This window comes from Amblyomma mixtum, chromosome 2 (assembly GCF_055824585.1).
Source record: "Amblyomma mixtum isolate Tamu chromosome 2, ASM5582458v1, whole genome shotgun sequence".
Taxonomy (NCBI): domain Eukaryota; kingdom Metazoa; phylum Arthropoda; class Arachnida; order Ixodida; family Ixodidae; genus Amblyomma; species Amblyomma mixtum.
Genome location: NC_143013.1, coordinates 238,221,527 through 238,241,781, shown reverse-complemented (window position 1 = coordinate 238,241,781; position 20,255 = coordinate 238,221,527). Strand labels below are relative to the sequence as shown.

General features: G+C 45.9%; 1 protein-coding gene across 1 annotated transcript in view; it reads right to left on the bottom strand.

Annotated features, from left to right (window-relative positions):
* The window catches only part of LOC149363075 (uncharacterized), a 24,870-nt gene extending 10,893 nt beyond the window's left edge, over nucleotides 1–13,977 (bottom strand). The window contains exon 1 of the mRNA XM_089569874.1: nucleotides 13,828–13,977. Within this exon, the coding sequence (XP_089426000.1) occupies nucleotides 13,828–13,921 (94 nt within the window). The 5' untranslated portion in view covers nucleotides 13,922–13,977. The remainder of the gene's footprint in view (nucleotides 1–13,827) is intronic.
* Nucleotides 13,978–20,255: the final 6,278 nt, after the last annotated feature.

The following is a 20,255-nucleotide window of genomic DNA, read 5'->3' as shown; positions in this document are numbered from 1 at the left end:
GGTCCGAAGGACACCTGACAGGCCAACAACAGCACGAAGCCGTGACTCTGCCCTCGATAGGCTTCGTATTGAACCCAATAGTACGAAAGAGATGATCGCAGTTCTCGGTCATCGCTCATATGACCGTTTCAGATTCGGCCTGCAGTTTTGTTTTGTTTCCTTTTTTTTGCGTTAATTGTTCTTTCGGCATTGACATAACTGCTGATCTCTCAAATACGTATGTACATCTGGTGCTCCATCAATAAGAGTAAACAGACAGCTGTACTCTCTCCAACAGTTCACTCTGCAACATATTGGACGTCCAAGTGGTGAAATGCCTCTTTATGCAAAGAACTGAACTCCCTGAGCACTCCATCTCTGGGCAGATGAAGTTCGAGGATCTACTTTCTTAGCAAAAATAGTGCACCAGAGCTATACAGACACCTGTGGCCTGCATCTCTGGAAAAATACTCCTGTCACTGATTCTGCTAAATGTAAATGAAGTGAACATGGACAAAAGTTTGCAGCATATGGAATCAAAAAAATAATTTAGGAGCAAAAAACTGTACTGTTGCGGAGGCTATGCGATAGCATTCTTCTCTCACTCGTCAGTCTACCAAAATTCTAAATTTATTTCGATTCTGATTCTATTTGAATTGCGCCTACGCAAGTGCGCAAAATGTGTCACATTGACAGCTTGCGGCGAGCCCTCGCGCCACTAACACCGCAGTGGCGCAGTGATTAAGCGATGCAACCGATGGGGCTTGTGAGAACTATGTCGCTCTTCGCGAGCAATGTCGGAAGGAAAAGTTTCACAGATAGTTCTTCGCAAGGCTTACTATTTTCCACGCAGACTTGCTCATGTCTGAGTCATTATCTTTTTAGCCATTCTCATTTTTGCTTAGCCATTCTTCGCCCGGCGTCTTCCTCCTCTCCCCTACAAGTGGAGAGGGGTGAGAGAGAGGGAGACGGTTGGCAGGTGGTAGATGGAGAGAGCGAAACCTCCCTAAACACCGCCTGCCACGGTAGGTAGGTGCAGGCTTCACACCGACGTCGACGCCTAGATACGGACATCGGTTGCCTCCTGATTGCCGTAGTTATAGCGAAGCAATTACAGTTCTATCGCTAAGTGAAATGCTTCTATGCCCTTCTTGGATAGCATTAAATTTTCCTTTTTACATCTCACACCGTCCGCCGCGGTGGCTCAGTGGTTATGGCACTCGGCTGCTGACCCCAAAGACGAAGGTTCGATCCCGGCCGCGGCGGCCGAATTTTGATGGAGGCGAAATTCTAGAGCTTCGTGTGCTGTGCGGTGTCAGTGCACGTTAAAGAACCCCAGGTGGTCGAAATTGCCGCAGCCCTTCACTACGGCGTCTCTCATAGCCTGAGTTGCTTTGGGTCGTTAAACCCCAATAAACCATAAACCATCTTTCCAAACAGTGACCTTTCGAGAAAAAACGGTTTGGCGCCACGACTCCAGCTTCGAAACAGTCAAAACAATTCCATTAAACCTTCATGAATCTTCCCAATTCGTACCGAAATGCTGGTGTAAACACTTCATACTTCAGCGCTTTTACGGTATGAAGGTTCGGCGATAGCATCAGTGAAGCTGTACTGGATATTAATAAGTGATTAATATAACAGAACACCAGTCATATCCGTTCTACAACTGCAAACCTTCAACATATCCTACTCCATGATATTACTTACGAATAACGATTTCATGAGGTTCGCAGCTATTGACTGGATTCTTTCAGCTTTTAATGAACTAGGCAGACTATAATGTGGCAGTGACCTTTGAATTACTGTCTAGTTGAATCCCTAGTGTATCAAGATGTACGGGGGAAAAAGCAGCCGGACTTTGGCGATAACGATGAACAATGAATATATGAGGCATCTAAGCTGCACGTCTTCGAGCTATGCATGTCGACACTGACCTGCCAGCAAGTCGAAATTCAACGAGCTCGCAGTATTAGAAAATTCACCTAGGCAAAAAGCCCTTGATCATTACGAAGTTTTCAAAGTTAAGCAGACTGGGCTTACAAATGTGAAAGATTAAAAAGGAAGGGGATCAGCATGTCGAAAGATTTTTAGAAAACGTGAGGAACAAAAAAACGTAGTTTTACGCCAGTGTTAATAGAGCTGAAGGTGTGAAGGTGAACCTAGGGTACCACAGTCTGTACATAAATAATGCGAGCTATATGTATATGATGAGCCTTTAGAACAAGTTGTTTGAAACACTTGGCAAAAGGGTCGCAACAAGTAACGGTTTGATCGTTCGGTGCAGATGTATGGCCTTATTAAAAGAAATGAATTTTGTAGCCTTCCTGATATGACTGCTTGCTTCGCAACACTTCTGAGCAGTGTAATACGTATACAACACAGAGAAGCGTTCAATCGGCATGAAGTAAAATGGGAGCAGCTGACCCCAGGGAGAGATCTCAAAAGGGATAGAGAGACCGTCGCTTTGTTGGTTAATCGCGATGCCGTGGCTGAAGCTGTCGATGAGGCTGACAGTAATGGCACGTTGCTTCTGAACAACACGAATTCTATATTTATTTATTCATCGTTGTATGTTTAAGTATGAATTGAAAATTATTCATATTTTTATCTGAACTGCGCAAAGCTGTGTTTTTTTAAGGCATATTGACGCAAAGCTTTATAATAGTGGTTTGTTCAGTCTTCCGAGCCGCCGCCACACGGATTTATCGCTTTGTTTATGATGTATGACGCGACCAAATTTAGCCCGATTAATCGCACCGAGGCGGAGCCGATTCTACGTCGTTCCAGGCTGTTGCAATTACTTTGCACTCCGTATCTCGAAAGTTCGTTGTCAGCTTTAAATATAGGACGGCCGAGAGAGGCGGGCATTCTGTTAGACGACCGCCGCGCATACTTGTCGCTTTCGCTACCGCCGAGACATTCAGTTCTTCGTTGGCGCCAGTCAGCCCAATAAAGAGTTTCTTTCAGACGCCCTTTCCGCTGTTCTCCTGGCTGCCAGACTGCCAGACTACCGTCACCACTTCGTGACAATATAAAAGTTATATTGGTATGGGCAGCTTTAAAAACATGCATACACGAGAAGTGATTGACTGCATTAAGAAAGTTTTCTCAGAGTCTGTTTCAATTCTTCTAACCAAGCTCATAAAGTGGGATCAGCCAATCAAAGACTTCTCTTGGAACATGATTGCTTTAGATTACTGAAACAAAAACCTTCAACCCTACAAAATAGCGAACTAGCTAAGCCACACTATGCTTTACAATAACAACGCAAACAGTTGGAGGCTGATGAGGCACTGCCTCCTCTGCAGGAATTTTTTTTTTTTTTGGGGGGGGGGGGAGGGACCGCCCCCCTTGCCCCTTCTGTTCCGGTGTCCGTGTGCTCTACTGCAAGAACAGTGGAAGTAGCCAGAATACACTAAATTTGTGGAGAACAAATGTGGTCAGCCTGCGACTGCGGAGGAGGTATCGACTAAACGCCTAAACGCAAGTTTTTTTCTGTATCCTGCGTACACGGAGTGCATGAAGCCAAAGGATCTAGGTATGCGCGTGACAGAGCAACTCACTAAGTTGTTAATATGAACGCTTGAAAGCAGCCGCCGAACTGTCGCGGGAACTGAGTGTTCAGGCATGGAACTTCAGCCCGTTGACGATAAAGGGTTGACGTTCTTCGGAAGGAACCATGAGAACATGAATCTTGCACATAAAGACAAGGCCTACTGCGAAGCACCTCGAAAACTCGGTGGACGCAGCTTCTTATCAGCTTATGTACGCGGATCGCTCAGCCACTAACCGCATACCTAAACAAAGGGTGCGGTTTTGCAAATGGAAGAGTTACCGGGCGACGCCAGTCGCTGTGTTGCAACTTTGTTTACTCTGAGGGACTGTGATCCCTTTTACGCATTTTTTGGGTCCAATAAAATTCTCTTCAGTGTGTAGAAGTTCTTAAAGCTACATCGGCCTGCGGTAAGATGCACAGAGCGCCTTGCTGCCACAATGTCTAAATGAAAAAAGGCGCAGTTCCCTCGCACATCAAGAGGCACAAGACTGCGCGAAACCTCGCATAGGCATCAGCGGCGCTCCAGTAGCAACGAGAGGATATCTAGGCATATTTGTCGCAGACTGTGGAGAAGAAAGGCACGTCCTCCACTATCAGAGTTACCTTCCTGCATGCGCCCGTTTCGGAAAGCTTCCAAAGCAACGGTGTTGGGGCTAGAGCCGGGAGCAGCTTATCGCGTTAATCACTATTCGTTTTCCAGTGGCAGAGGCTGTCTGCGCTTGTGTTAAGTAGGCTGTCGCAGAGTTTCGGCTGGGTGCAGATACACGAATATTGACGCTAACACAGAGGCCAGTTGGTTGGCATCTTCCCAAACGTAGGCGTAACTTAGATTACACAGGAGGACATGATGCGCTCGTGTCGTGTGTCACTGTGTCCTCCCGTGTTTTGTAAGTGCTGCATGCGTAACTGCTGCATGCAGAAGGATTAGCTCCCCTGCTTTTTGTCGACTCAGAGCCGCAGTATAAGTAGTCAGACTGTTATCCGGACGGGCACTGCTGAAAGATAGCTGACAGATGCGCACTTCAAAGTCCACGAGTGATGTGGAAGTAAACTGACCAGTCATGTGATTTCCTTTGTGTGCTTTTACAGTTCAATTTTTTTTTGTTCGATGATAGCACCTAAGTGTTTTAGGCTTCGTCTCGTTGTAGTTATATGATCACAGCAATCGTTATGTCCAACCCAACTGCTACTACTCATCTGTCGACTGTCTGTGTATGGATAGCGGATGCAGGCGCGGTTTCTTAACTTTGCCATCAAAATTAGTCCATATTTTAAGACGTGGTGGCAATCAATCATCCGCCTGGGTCTGTTATACAGCTCGCCCCCGCGGACGTACTCAAGGGTGGACAAAAGCGGAGGTACTAGAGCAGCACAACTTAACGAACAGTTCTTTTAATCTGTTGCTCAAGAATTATATTTTATCCAACTGTTATTCCTTTTTCCATTCCTGTCAGTGCTACCTGAAAGCGAAGCGCGTGCTGTAGCGACTGTAAAACTATAATTCCTCTTCAAATGTTGGCAGCGTTTTTATTAGCTTAATGTGTGATATTTTTTCGGTAAGGACAAAGAAATTAATACGTCTCCTACAAAGTACATAAATATCAATTATCGCGCACACCACTTACTTTGGTGGCCGCCACACCACTCGATATGCTTCGCTGCTGTGCAGTGCATCAATATGAGTGCGGCAGAAACCTTCAGAGCGTTGGAGTGTTCCATCGTTACAGCTCGGTTTCAAAGTGAGCCTCTGAGCGAGGGCAGTGCTCGTAGAGGTGTCCAGTTAAGAAATCAAGCAGCGAGTCTAGATGATTTAGCGCCAACACTGCCACTGCGAGCGCCATGTGACAAGCCGACAAGAGCGCGAAGCCGTGTTTCAGTCCTTAATAGGCTCCGTATCCTGTCCAGGACAAGAAAAGAAACGGCTGCAGTCCTGGATCATCGCACATATCAACAGTGTTGTTGGTTTAGCAGTGCTAGAGTTATTTTTTGTCTATTGTTACTTTACTAGGCTTGATATAGCTGCTATGCCCGCAAAGCACACAAAGGACGATTGCAACAGTAGGTGAAGCCCAGGATAGCGCGAGATTTTTATTTTTATTTAATACATTATATATTATGATATTTATTATAATATGATATTATATCATAAATTATGAGATAATATATTACGTTATATTTATTTTTTTGTGTGATGCTGATCGATCAATAACTAAAAGTGCAAATATAAAACACCTGCAAATTAATTGATTATAAAGTAGAACAAAAGGCAACCACGTGCCGCTGATGGGATCCCGACCCACGACCAGGGATGTGACGTCACAAGACCCTGTTCTTCTGCCTGAAGCCTCCACCTTAAAACCGTCGTGGCAGACGGTGTACGGGAAGAGCTTCAGAAGAGCTTTGCTTGGTAACAACAGTTTCGGTCTTACAAGCCCCACCAGTCACAGCGAAGGCATCAGCATCTTCGAATGCTTCCAAAAATAATTTCAGCTACTAATTTTCTTCGCACTGGGCAGCACGGTCAGTCAATCGCTTCGCAAGGTGTCGTAGCACTCGGCCGCTCTTTGGACCATCTTGGCCATCTTCTCACCTTGGTTTCCGCCTACATAAAGCTGCCTTTGGTGCTTCGGCGAGCTTTTCTGCCACTTGACTCACGCTGCTTTACTGCAGGGTCACGGTGGCAACACTACTATCGCCGAGCACTTGGAAGCGCGGAACAACGAGGTGAAAAATGGCGAAGACGATGAATTAAAGCAGTGGAGTGAGTTACTACCTGTTAGAGCCGACAGCGCGAGAGGCTGTGGTGATGGCCGAACGGTGTTGTGTTCGGGGAAACGAAGCTGCTTTCTTTGCAGCTACGCCGGTTCCAATGCCCGTCAGAACTGAAGCTTTCTTTCTTTTCGTCGTTGAAGTGTAGCACGCTCTTACTGTGTCCGTGCGTAAGTCGCTGCTGTTCTGCAGTAACTACCTCCTCTTTATTTCATCCACTGATGGGTGGAGTTTGTGATGCCCAACCCTTTCTGCGTTACTGCAGTCTTAGCCAGAATGCAGAGAGGAACATGAAAAGCATTGTTCCGATCTCTTTTCTTTATTTCCTTAAAATCCTCAATACCTGAGTGATCTTATCCCGCCCCGTTTTCGACGCCCTCTTATTGAGAGCAGGAACCCTTTTCAACCAGATAAAAAGTAGCGAGAGTGGCGCCGCGATGGCTGAGCTCAGTAGTTCTGGCGCTCGGCTGCTAACCCGAAAGACGCGGGTTCGATTCCGGCCGCGGCGGTCGAATTTCGATGGAGGCGAAATTCTAGAGGCACGTGTACTATGCGATGTCAGTGCACGTTAACGAACCCCAGGTGGTCGAAATTTCCGGAGCCGTTCACTACGGCGTCCCTCATAGCCTGACTTTCTTTGGGACGTTAAACCCCCATAAACCAACCAAACAACCAACAAAATAGCGAAAATAACCAACGCACTTTAAGCCGCACACGACACCCTTAGGAACGTGCGGAAATGCGCATCTCTGAAATAAAAATAAACAATAAATCTCATTTAGGCGACTGAAAGTAACCTCCTCCTAATCAGGCTTAGCAAATATATCGTTACTACAAGGTGCAGAGCAGTGGCGTTAAAGTGGTATTGCTCCTTTCATCTCTGGAAAAACGTGCAGTCATGATAGGCGCAGAGGACAGAAAATAAAACTGTCGTGTCTGAATAATCAGCAGATCGCGTACACGTTTGAAAATGTTTCTGCTACACAAAATTCTCTGAGTTTACGGCGGTTCTTACTTTTAGTACTTAAGCACTAATCCGATGGGTACCTATACCCCGAGCGAAATCACTGTTGTCTGTTCCCTTGTCTGTTCGCAGTTTACCTAGCGCGAAAGCACTGTACCGCGGCACTGTCCGCTCATCGTCGTCTTTTACAAAACACAAGCCTTTTCAGACTCATTCGAATGTAGCAAACATTTTCTGTAGTTTCTTTCAGCAGTTACTCCTCTAGAAAACGTGCTTTGCTATTCAAATCAGCCCAAAATCTATTTGGGGCGTAGAAATTTAAGCATTCGTCGTTATTTTAACGCTATCTACAAGTTTAACCTTACTGCTACCCGCATGTGCGTTTGTGCATTGCGTTGCTGGCTGTGGACCAACTGCCGCAATCTGGAGGCATACATGCTTATAATTTGCAGCTCTCCTCTATTCTTTCAAATTTTCAGATGATGAATCGGCGTTAGCCAGCATTTCTTTATTACAGTAAGTTCGGGTTACCAAAAATTGAAATCTACGATGTTCACTTCCCATGCCGTCTAATATATTCCTTTGCATGGATGGTAAACCGCAGCTTCTAGAAACAACAAGGACAAAAACTTTCTCTACTTTTTTAACGCAAAAACGGGAAATGGTGCATTGTGCGAGTGTGCGCTTCTGTATCATTTGCTGCATTGGCGAAAACAGTTGTGCAGCTACTGCATACTACCGAAAACAAGTCGGCAGTTTGCTGCTATCCAGAAAGATGTTATATTTTCTAAATGGTTCTCACCCAGAATGCACGTTCAGCAATCTGACCAAACTTGAGCGTGCACTCGAGTGGCGCTACGGCCAGTTCTCTGCTGCTCTGTAAAGCAAAACATTAACAGAAAAATTCAACAGTCTCGTTATAGCGCCCAAATATGGCGCCTAGCTAAATCTATCAGTCTACTGCAGGAATTGCTGCACGATGTTCGAAGCCTTATTTACAGTTTTATCGACCGCCGCATGCTGGGTATTCGTGTCCTGCTCCAACTGTACTGAGTATGCGGTGTCAGAAGCCAAACGTTTAGAGCGAGAGCTGTTCGTACCCCGACAGCGACAATCGCGGCGGTGTTGGATTCCGCAGGCAGGAACTGAAAGGAAGATTTGGTTTGGTTTGGTTTACGGAGTTTAACGTCCCAAAGCGACTCAGGCTATGAGAGACGCCTTAGTGAAGGGCTCCGTAGGTTTCGACTACCTGGGGTTCTTTAACGTGCACTGACATCGCACAGTACACGGGCCTCTGGAATCTCGCCTCCATCGAAACTCGGTCGCCGTGGCCGGCATCGAATCCGCGTCTTTCGGGCCAGTAGCCGAGCGCCGTAACCACTGAGTCACCGCGGCAAGGCATTGAGCCTTCTATTATCTTGAACATTGAATTCCATTGATTGCCAACCTGCTGTGTTCGCGTAACTTATTTTATTTTATTAAGGCGAAAGCCTTTAATGCCTCATACTGTCGTTAGCAGACGCGTCGGCAGCCGTGTCGACAGACGCGTCGGCAGAAGTGTCGACAGACGCGTCGGCAGAAGTGTCGACAGACGCGTCGGCAGGAGTGTCGACAGACGCGTCGGCAGAAGTGTCGACAGACGCGTCGGCAGGAGTGTCGACAGACGCGTCGGCAGCCGTGTCGACAGACGCGTCGGCAGATTCGTCCGCCTTTCGGCGTCACTGCTTAAAAGGCTCATGGTTCCAACATGAATAAAGGCACATGGGCGCATGGGGAATAAAGTGAATGCATGGGCTTCATAAATAAAATAAAAGAAGTACAGTTAAGAAAAGGAAAATAAAAATAAAAATACGAAAATAAACAAAAATAAAAACAAAATAATAATAAGACGTGAAAATAAAAATAAAAAACAACAAAGTTAAGAAAAGGAGCAAAAATAAATAACAAAATATGAAAAATAAAGTAAATAAAAACAAACAGTGGCCAGGAAACGCTTTCGCCTTGCAGCACTTTAGAGAGCCAAAGTGCCCCCTAAATTTTTTGTTTCCTTCTGAGCCCGGAACCCGGAGCAAAGCAAAGGCAAAATGCAAGAAACCTGATGAAGGCCTTTGCTCTGTGCGTAGTTAGACAAACAGGCATCACAAATATGTGAAACCACAACTGCAAACACAAACCACTTGAATATACACTACGCTAAATACGGATACTATGCATTAGAAACGGGCTTGATTTTTTGGTTCAAACATCTCGGAAAAAACCTACAAGAGTGCACCTCGTCCAAATTTCTCAGACAAGCAAAATATGCAAACTGCCCTGCAGAAAACACGAACTTCAGTTGGCAGCAGCACATACATGTATCTCGCAAGTCGGTGCTCAACCTGGTACCAGCAATGGACACGCAGTGCTCGACTGCAGACGCAAAACTCTAACAATCACTTTGTTTTTGTCCTTATGCATGGTAATTTAGAGAACTGCTCTTGAACATGATAAAAAATAACAATGTTCTTTCTGATCATCTTTCAAAATCCTGGCTATGTGATTTCTTGAATTTTTAGCAATGATGTTAGGTTTTAAAATATGTCTGCGTATATTATATGGTTCATTCGTTAAGTTAGTATATCAGGCATAGTGGACTAGTTCTCATCATCATCAGCCTGACTACGCCCACTGCAGGGCAAAGACCTCTCTCATGCCTTTTCAATTAACCTTGCCCTTTGCCAGCTGCGGCCACCGTATCTCCGTGACCTTTTTAATCTCATCCGTCCACCTAACTGTCTGCCTCCCCCTGCTACGCTTGCCTTCTCTTGGAATCCACTCCGTTACCCTCAATGACCACCGGTTATCTTATCTTCGCATTACATGTCCTGCCCAAGGCCGTTTTATGCGAAGCATATTACAATAGGTAACCCAAGCCCTTCTGACGGTTACACGCCGTGCACACCACGTGACACAATGACGTCACGACAGATGAGAGACGGGGCTCCAACTCGTGCCGTCGCTGCGGTTGCACGCCGTGCAGACCACGTGGTATGGTGACGTCACACCACGTGACACAATGACGTCACGACAGATGAGAGACGGGGCTCCAACTTGTGCCGTCGCTGCGGTTGCACGCCGTGCAGACCACGTGGTATGGTGACGTCACACCACGTGACACAATGACATCACGACAGATGACAGACGGGGCTCCAACTTGTGCCGTCGCTGCGATTGCACGCCGTGTGAATCACGTGGTATGGTGACGTCACACTCCCGCGCATTTCGAACGCGCGTTCACACTCGGTGTAGGTGAAACGCTCGCTCCACCGGGCAGGCGGACGCGGCTTCCGTGGCAATCCAGGCGCTCACCCAACGCGCGTCTCGGGGTTAGTCGGCGTTCCGCTGTAGCCATGCCGTTGTCTTCCCCCACGACGAAGGCTTCTAGTGGTTGTATTAAAATGACCAAGTATTCAACCAAGGAAAGCCATGTATTACCAAGCCTAGCCATCAATATGCTTCGCATCTGACTAGGCTTAACCTTAGCTAAGCCTCAGCCATTTTTCCTCCCGATTTCGACTAGAGACCGGAAGTTGGCAGAGTGGGTGAGGGAACAAACGCGGAATAAGTTATAGTTATTGCTTGTTTCTTTTCTGAGATAAACTCCTCCAAAGTTAGCAAGACAAATTCTGTGCGCCATGTTCGCAGGATTTTTGAAAAATGAATAAAGGTATGGAACCGACAAGATTTACTGGGCGCACTCGACAGAAATTGAAATATTCTCTGTAATACTAGACGCAATTCCTTTGCCGTGCACTGATCAGCCATAAGTGTACCAAAGTTGGCAAATACTGCAATGAGCGTAAAAAGAGGTCCTTGCAGCAGCAATAATACGCAATATGTTTTAATGTTTGCAAATTTTCATATAGCGTACAACATATGGACGTAATACCAACACCATTAAAATTTCTTTTTCGCCATCCAAAGTTCTGGTGGTTTGTGAGCTTTCTTAAAGTTTGAGCACAAAAATCTTTTTGTGTGCTAAGTTAGGACGCTTTTATAGAAAGAATAACACTCAAAAATAGCCAAACAGCTAGGGACGCTCTATGGCAGCCTTAAATGGAATTTTCAAATTTTAAAGAATTTCCTCATTATATATTTTCAGTTACTTTCAACCAAAGTTGGCAAAAACAGCAGTGCGCTTAAGCGTGGTAGTTCAACCCTTCGTGATCAACCATATTTTGCACGTCGAAATATTTTGCCGGGACAAATATATTTGCAGATCTCCTCTTTACAACGATCAGAAAATGACACATAAATGCGTTAGGTAAATGCAAGACCTCGACCAGCAACGCATTGCGTTATCTGGTCTAAAATTGCCCTTTTGCAGAACGCAATGTGAAGTAAGAGGATGGAAAGGAAGCCAATAAATGAGCTGTGGCTTCCAAGTAGCTTTTTGTTGAAAACATAAATTTATGCCAGAATGGCCATGTGACCCTATGAAAGCACCACCTCGCTGTATTTCCCAACGCACATTCAGCTTTCTTGAATGTCACTTCGTCTCATTATACAAGCATTTCAGCGTTCGTCCCCCGTTCATTAAAATGTCGCTCCGCCACAGATGACTTCAGTGTAGACCCGCCAAGGCAAACATGGCTGAATATGAACAATTCCAGCAAAGTAATATTTCCATATTACATACTATGTTTTCATGCAAGGTCCACGGCACATGCTCTCTGACCCACACAAATTTTCGCCATAGACCAAGATTAAATTCTACCTAAGCCCTTCCGTGTTTGTCACCTCAGTCATTTTCAATTTTCGTGCTTCATGCCTCGATTTTGAGCCCCATGCTTTTGCGCTTCGGAAAGGACTAATTACAAAAGAATTTACGTGCCCGTTCTTCTAGTAAGCATTTTTTTTTATTTGATACCTCAAAGGCCCCTGGTATGGGGCATTACATGAGGGATGGGCATGACAGTTAAACAACTATGGTCTTGATAGCGTTCTTAAAATAGATGGCGTTGATGTGATGGCTGGCGTCCTGTGGTAGATCATTCCAGTCCCGGGATGACGTGGCGAAAAAAGATCGGGAATGAGCGGTAGTTCTTGTGGTGGGGGCGTAGACGGCCTTATGTTGGTTAATACGGTTTGAGAGGCGATAAGCAGGTGAAATGACCGATTCTTCTAAGGATGAATGATAAAACATATGAAAGAGGCACAATCGTGAAATTTTTCATCGCGTTTCAAGGCTGGGTAAGTTAGCTCTAAATTTTAAAACAGACACACTAGTGTAGTACGAATAATCAGAATAAATAAAGCGGATAGCTCGATTTTGTATTTTTTCTAAGGTTAAAGAGAGGTTAGACTGGTGAGGATTCCATATTGCTGAAGCATATTCTAGTTTAGGACGGACAAAAGTTATGTATGCTAATGATTTGATGGATAGGGTGGCAAATCGTAGATTGCGCCGTATGAAACCAAGGGTACGATTAGCGTCGTTAGCGATGTTCATGATATGAGATGACATGCATGTTAGGGTTTGGGTTAAAGTAATACCGAAGTACTTACAGGAAGAGACGGACGACACTTCTGAACCGAAAAGAGCGTATTTAGAAGGAGTATGCATCTGCCGACGATGGAATGAAATCAAACATGTTTTGGAAATATCGAGAGACATAACCAACGTTCGCACCAAGTTTGGATTCGCTTAAGATCCTGCTGAACAATGCCAGCGTCAGTACTGTTAGCGATTGGGTGGTAAATTACACAATCGTCGGCAAATAAACGGGTTGTAGAGGAAATACTGGAAGGAAGATCGTTAATATATATGAGGAAAAGCAATGGTCCTAGGACTGTACCTTGTGGAACGCCTGAAATGACCGGGCTACGTGGAGAAGAATAATTGTTAGCATAGACAAATTGCTCTCTGTTAGTCAAAAAGTTACAAAGCCATTCTAATACTAACGAATTAAGATTTAGACATGATAACTGGCCGATAATTGGCCGGAACAGAAGGCTGACGTAAATGTAACGCCGAGTTTCTCGCAATAAATGCGAGCTAACGAAATTACCAGCATCAATTTTTATTGTTTCCTTCCAAACCAAGAGCCACATTCAGCATGATTAGACTTGGGAACCCTTCGGCAAACAAGATAACCACTGAGACGCATCAATAAATTTTCGCTACACAGCACACTAAGAACAATACTACCGCAGTTCCTGGTTTCACTTAACTACTGCTACTCGCCCAACTGCGGCCGCAAACGTTTACTCCCTCCCCAGCTAGGCGTTGCATATGGGTGTCAATGCCGCAGGAAATTTGCCACTTCCTTTTCTTTTAATCGCTTCCCCCTTGTTCACAGATATCTTTTTTATCTAACCCTGATTTCCTTTCTCTATTATTTTCTCTGCTAACATAAAATGGGGCAAATGCTGCGGCGGCTTCAAAAAGGAATTCCTCTTAAATGTTTACCGTATTCCTTTAGGTTTATTATGCGATATTTTTTCGTTAAAGATTATCAAATTACTTTTTAGTCCACAGAGTACTCGTAAAACGTTTATTGCGTACTGCACTTACTTTGGCGGCAGGCACACGGGTCGATGCGCTTCGCTGTTGTGCAGTGCATTAAAATGGCGGTGGTGATCATCTTCAAAGGGACCAAGTACTTCATCGTTCTTGTTTTCAAAATGCGCCACTGAGAGCAGCGGACGTAGAGGCGCCCAGCGGAGATATGACGCTGGGAATTAAGATGATTTAGTGACAACAGTGCCACTCCGAGGGACGTACATGTGACAAGCCAACAAGAGTGCGAAGCCGTGTTTCATCCTGGCAAGGCTCCGGAAACTGCCTATGAACAGCAAACAAAAGATGGCAGTTCTGAATCATCGTTCATATGAACGATGCTTCCGCCCTGAAACCCACTATTTTTTTTTGCTTATTTTTTTCCCCGGCCTTGATACACCTCTTTCGACTGCACGGTGTCTGCGTGCGGAAAATTTATGCCATGAAGGATTCACATGGAAGCAATTAAGCACTGTCTACATTTGTGCTCTGCAAGTATCACCAGCTGACCGCCCTGTTTACAGTCTTGGGTTTAAGGACCGACCTTCTATGGAAAGGGCAGATCCGTTGCTGCTGGCTGACTCAGGGAAATACACGAAGGCTCCAGAATCAAGGACGGCGCTCTTTTAAAGCCTCAAGCAAAAATAAACTGTAGCAAACACTTACATGCAGAGAAAAACGTCAAACTGAAGGCGTCCAACCAGAAACGCTCCTATAAAGCACTGCGAAGAGATGCTTCGGAAATGTTATCGGTCAGTGCCGCAACTGCTTTCTCCCACGCCATGCATCATGCTCCCTTCAGTACACCTCACCATTTGCTGTCTCTCCCTCAGGCGAGCCTTCATCCCCCTCACTATCCGTCCTGTTCTCATTACTTGCAGCCTCTGCACTCAGCACGCCTTCCCTCCGCCTCTCCCCTTTCCCCCTCTGTCTGCGTAAACGAAGCCACATGATAATATCACGGAAGCTGAGGAGCTTGTCAGTGCAAGATCATGCACTTTCTCAGTGTGATCCTCTCAGGAATTCGCATACAGCTTTGCCAACATTTGTTTATTGCCATCGCATTTTTGCCTCTGCGTGCAAAGCAATAAACTTCCAGGAAGTCCGGTCGGCTCCGAAGTTATTGGCTGTTGTCCTTCTGTGCTAATATCTTCGAGCAGGCGTATGTATGGCCATTTGGCACACATGCAACCTGTGTGTATGCTCCAAATATGCAGCCGTAGCGTCCCCAGGATTCCGGCCCATGCGCCTCGGAAAACCGGTCGCGCCATCTCGCGACAGCCGGCGGCGCGGCGGCGCGTAACTGAATGGCGATGAAAAATAAAAGATCAATATCTCGTCACGCATAACAGTTACAAGCGAGCTCTGACCCTGAGGGGTTAAATACCTCATAAAGTTTCTTTTAATGAAGTTTTATCACTGTGGCTTAAATATTGCGTTTACCCTGCGCGATGAGATATGGTCGCATGAAGTCTATGACGAGGTCGCGAAAAAAACCCCACTTGTCCTCACTTGATCACTCACCGCTGCCCTGATTTGCAATATATCGGCCTGTTCTAGGAGCTTTAGGTAGCGAAATGACCCATCTTTTAATAGATGTAAAGTATTTTACATTTGAAAGAGGCAAATTTTTTCCCTGGCTATTTTTCTATTCATCATGAATCCTCAGCATCGGCAAGAAACGTGTGGCGCCCTCTCTCGGTGCGTTTGGCTAGGCGCACGTCTACGCTTTTTTTTGCTTGCTTTAGGGAGATCAAGTCATGCCTTGTGCATGCGCGCTTTTATTAAAAGTGTCCCCATCGGATGTGGGCCCACAAACATGGGCCGCTACAAGAAAGCGCTCGCCATGTATGGGTATTAGAGAGGATTATAAGGAAACTCTGGAGCTTTACGGATACATTTTGCGCATGTGATTTCGAAGTTTTTGTTGCGATGATGTCTCCCCTGCTGTAATGCCTAAAACAGGCGATGCAGGTAATAAATAAATAAATGAATGAATAAATAAATACTATTGCAGACGCATACAGTGGCTACATGAGGATGAGTGATAGTGGAATTGCGTGCGCATTAACAATACAAAGCAACGAAACTTAGGTATTAGCGCATTAATCGCTACGTATTAAAGCTCAATAGCGGTCAGCTCTTCGAAAGTTTAGGCGGCGTGGCCAAAATGCAGCAGGGATGCGTTGAAGTCAGTGTACCTCTGTAGTCTCTTTATTGAATATAAAGCTATTTCTTAAGGGTACAAGCGCAATCAAGCCGAATTCGTTTGGCTACTTGTACTCCTGTCATCTGTACATATCTAGATGCCCATAAACTTGTATGTTGCAAGTACTGCAGGATTCTATGCAAGGAACCTGGTGCTCCGTTTCGTGCCTGTTTCACTAACTGATTGTGCGCATTAGGCAATTTGTCCAGTGTAACAATGCGTAGTATGGTAATTCACGGCATTTCTTCTAGGTTGTTAAAGTGCCTCCAATTACTCGATCATTCGCCGTTGCTAAAGGCTTTGCCATTGCCGTAATCGCTGCTAATTTCCGCGTTCATGTCAAAAGTGTGTGCAAACTATGAAGCGATAACGAAGAGTTCATAGAAAGGGCATGTTGTGAGCTATTCTGACAAATTTGCCATTTGCTGTGCAGGAAGCTACGCCTTTTCCCAAAGCTGCAACCCAGAGGCAAATCCAATTTAAATTTTATGATTATAATTTCCATTGAATTGAGAACTAAACGCCAGCCAAATAAGTTCTTGTAGGATAACACGACGTTTCAAAACTGGCTCTGTTTCTGCTTTAAGGCGGCAGCTGGGCGCTCCAACCGGGCCACTTGCGCAATGCGCCGCTCGCGCTGTCCATTAGCGACAGGACGCTACGTGCACGCGGCCTTGAATATGCAGTGAATTTACGCGTGTTGTAAATGTGTACAACAATGCTTATACTTCGTCTCACAAGATGTTTGCAGCACTACGGAAGGTAGAGCTCTCTCGTCCAATCAGGACTGCAGAAACACAGAAAATAGCCCCTCGAATATTTGAGGAGTGTATGACTATTAATCAAAACAATAAGCATTGCAACTAAAAACATGGTTTGGACAGGTATATTTAAATGGTAGGGAGTGTTTCAATCACTGGTGATATTACCAGACAAAGCCCGTACGGACACAGCTCTGCGGAGGCCTGCTGAGAGGTAGTGATGCGTCGCCACTTTCCAACATGGCGTAGGTCGAGTCTGTTGTGTCTCCTGTGTGCTCTACACCGACAGTGCGCTGTTTCCCCAAGCAGCCGATGCAGGTGGCTTTGCGACAACAAAGGAACTGATCAGAACAGGTTGCGACAAAAAAAAAAAGTGGGGCTAGTCCCTTTGGAACGGGCGTCCGCCTGTCCAAAAACAAACCAAAAAAAGAATAAAAAGACATCAAGCGCCACCTGCTAGAGGTAGAAAGAAGCCACCTGGATATCAGGTGGATCGAGCCACAGGCGCGTAGGAACACACTAATGTAGTGCGCGCCATCCTGATTGGACGAGAGAGCTCTACCTTTCGTAGTGCTGCAAACATCTTGTGAGACGGAGTATAGGCACTAGCTTGCGAGCGGCGCGAACTTGTGAATTGTGTACAAAGCTTCCCCGTCTTTTCTGCCGGTCGCTTTCCTCCCTACTTTTCCTCGCTATCCTCTCCCTGTGACTTCCGCCGGCTGTGAATTCCGTGAATTCCGCCGGCTGCAGCTCTCGTGCTTCCTTTTTGTATTTTTTGTCATTAAACGATTACTACTACTTCTTGAAGGTGCGACTGCGGGCGCGTTGCAGAGGCATTTTAAGCCCACATAAGGTCGACTGCGGGGTCACGGAACTTAAACCATGGATGTAGGAAAAGGGAGTGGTTCCCAGAGAACATTCAACAATCTCAATTCCTTCATGACTCAAGTAGAAGGCTTCTGCGCAGTTTGGTACTGTTTCCACCACAATAGTGCCGTCAAAGCAGTGTTGTCAGTAACGCGTTACAAGTAACGGCGTTACCGGTAACGGGTTACTTTTTTCGGTAACTTAGTAACGTACTCGTTACCATTTCGGAGCTGTAACGGGTAACGTACTTACGTTAACATTTTTCGGTAACGTGAGGTGTCACGTTACTAGTTGCTTTTTATTCCAATTGTCCGCCTCCGCCCCTTTCCCCCAAAAAAAACGCCGAAAATGATTTTGCAAATAAACAAAATCTACAGGTGTTCTCGACGACTCGTGTTGCGGCTAGCATGCATGCCAAAAAACACCTGCCCTTGACGACGCAATGAACTAAAAAAAAGCACGAACACGAAGTCACGCATGTGTCTCCATCCCCAAACCACTCACGCACACTACTCTCTAAAGAGTGGACGCATGCCAAGCCACCAATGGACCATTTGCAGAAATCTGTAAGTCAGTTTCTGCGTAAGCTTGTTTTCCAACCAAAAGGTCTCTTTCACAGGCGACACTCTCGCATTCTTTGTGAAAGCAGTTCCCTCTTCTGAGCAAACTCAGGAATGTCGCCAGTTGACTTCCAGATGGCCCCAAGAGAGTTGTCTAAAGAGAGTTGTCGAAATGGTACAGCACAGAAAACGGGATTGCAGTCAACCGGCTGTTTCTATTTGCAACTGCGCCTACGTTTCTGGTTATTGCGAGCGAAGCTGACCTTGAACACCTTGACGTAAGCACTCGCATTTTTGCGATAATTATGCAGGTTCAAGTAAAAAAGAATTGTTTTGGTGCGCAAATTTATTTTTTCCGGAACTATGACATTTAAGCATTTCTTTATTGCTACACGCCGCGTAATTTCGTAAGCAGAAGCACACCAGAATTACTGTAATTTGTTGAGTTCAGCTGTTTTCTTTGTGAAGTTGGAATTATATGAAGTATGAGCTTTATAAAATTGTTATCTTGAGTTCTTACAGCGAATACACAGTGATTAAAATTTATGGTCATAGAGTAACGGCAAAGTAACGTGCGATACTTTTTTTCGGTAACGGTAACGCGTTACCTTTTTTGTAGGTAACTTAGGGCGGTAACGCGTTTTTTCTAGTATAACGAGTAACGTATTTAGTTACTTTTTTTCGGTAACGCCTACAACACTGCGTCAAAGTCCCCCCTGTGGTGGCATGGCTGGGAAGTACGACCACTGCGCTTCTGTTCATTTGCTTGACATAAGCTTTGCGCTGCTTCACCCTTTCCGTCATATTGTTGGTGTCCCCAGCCTAAGCCTCGTTTACATGAACCGGACTGCGGTAGATTGAACCGGGGGGTCCAGTTGTGTAAGGTCAGCCCGACTCGACGATTGCGTGTTTGCATGAACTAGATTTTAGCGAGTCGAGACCGGTTCAACTGCACCGACACCAAGCGTAGAGCAGCACAGCGGTGCGGGCAGTGGCAACCTCCAAGATCGCGGCATGGCACCGCTGTCTCGCAGGCGCGATGACGCAAGCGTAAAAACAGGATCGCAATTTATCCTCTCCCCTCCCGCTAACTCAACTCTTCGTCTCGATCCGGTTTACGTGCTATCTTCCATTGGGGTTCAGGGAGCGAACCCCCCCCGCCCTTCCCTCCACCCCCCCCCCCCTTTCGGCAGCGGAGTCGACTGGACTCACTTCCTCGACTCCCGGAACCGTCTGTGCGGTGTTTACATTGAACCAGTAACCGGTTTTCAACCCAAAGCAGGGTTTTTGCGTACCACGCCTTGCATCTTTTGTGTAGGACGACGAGTCTTTGGGGCAGGGGAGGAAGCGCCTGATAATGGTGTGCGGCTGGTACCCAGTTTCCACCGCTTCCTTTCCGAGAATGCTGGCCAAGGTTTTGCTGACGCCTTTTACGTACGGATTGCATACGCGTTTTTGCTCCTGGCGTGTACTTAGCCTACGCGCAGAATTGTTTTCGTTCCGTGTTTTTCTATAAGGATGTTTTCTTTTGTTGACGAGTTTTAATGGTGCAAGGGCAGCCTTGCACCAAAAAGCGCCATGGAACAGTGTTTTCTTCTACATAAGGTTAGGTCAAAGACTTTTTTCGAATCAATTCACCTAAGAGAAACCACGAGAAAATTTGTATGCATTGGAAACCGATAGCTACCCGGCGGCACTGGGAATCGAACAACCAAACCGCCCGCGAACCGCATGCGCAAAGCACTGCTGTCGCTGATTTTAAAATAAATAAGGAAGAATTGGGAATCGCGTTCAACCTAAACTTGCTTGAATTTCACCGTACCCTTCCGACACAACTCTTTGACAAAGGTCCTCTCAAAAAGGTTATGACAACGTGACACAAGATTCGCAGAATTAAATGGATGACGAATAGGGAGGAGCGATAGTGTTAAGCGCGATGAGCCCATATCTGTTCGTGCTAGATATCGGCGCCAGCGCACTGGCGCTGGCGCACGCGCCGGTAGCGGGGTCCGGTTGACAACATTCGGAGGACCGCGGGGCTCTCGG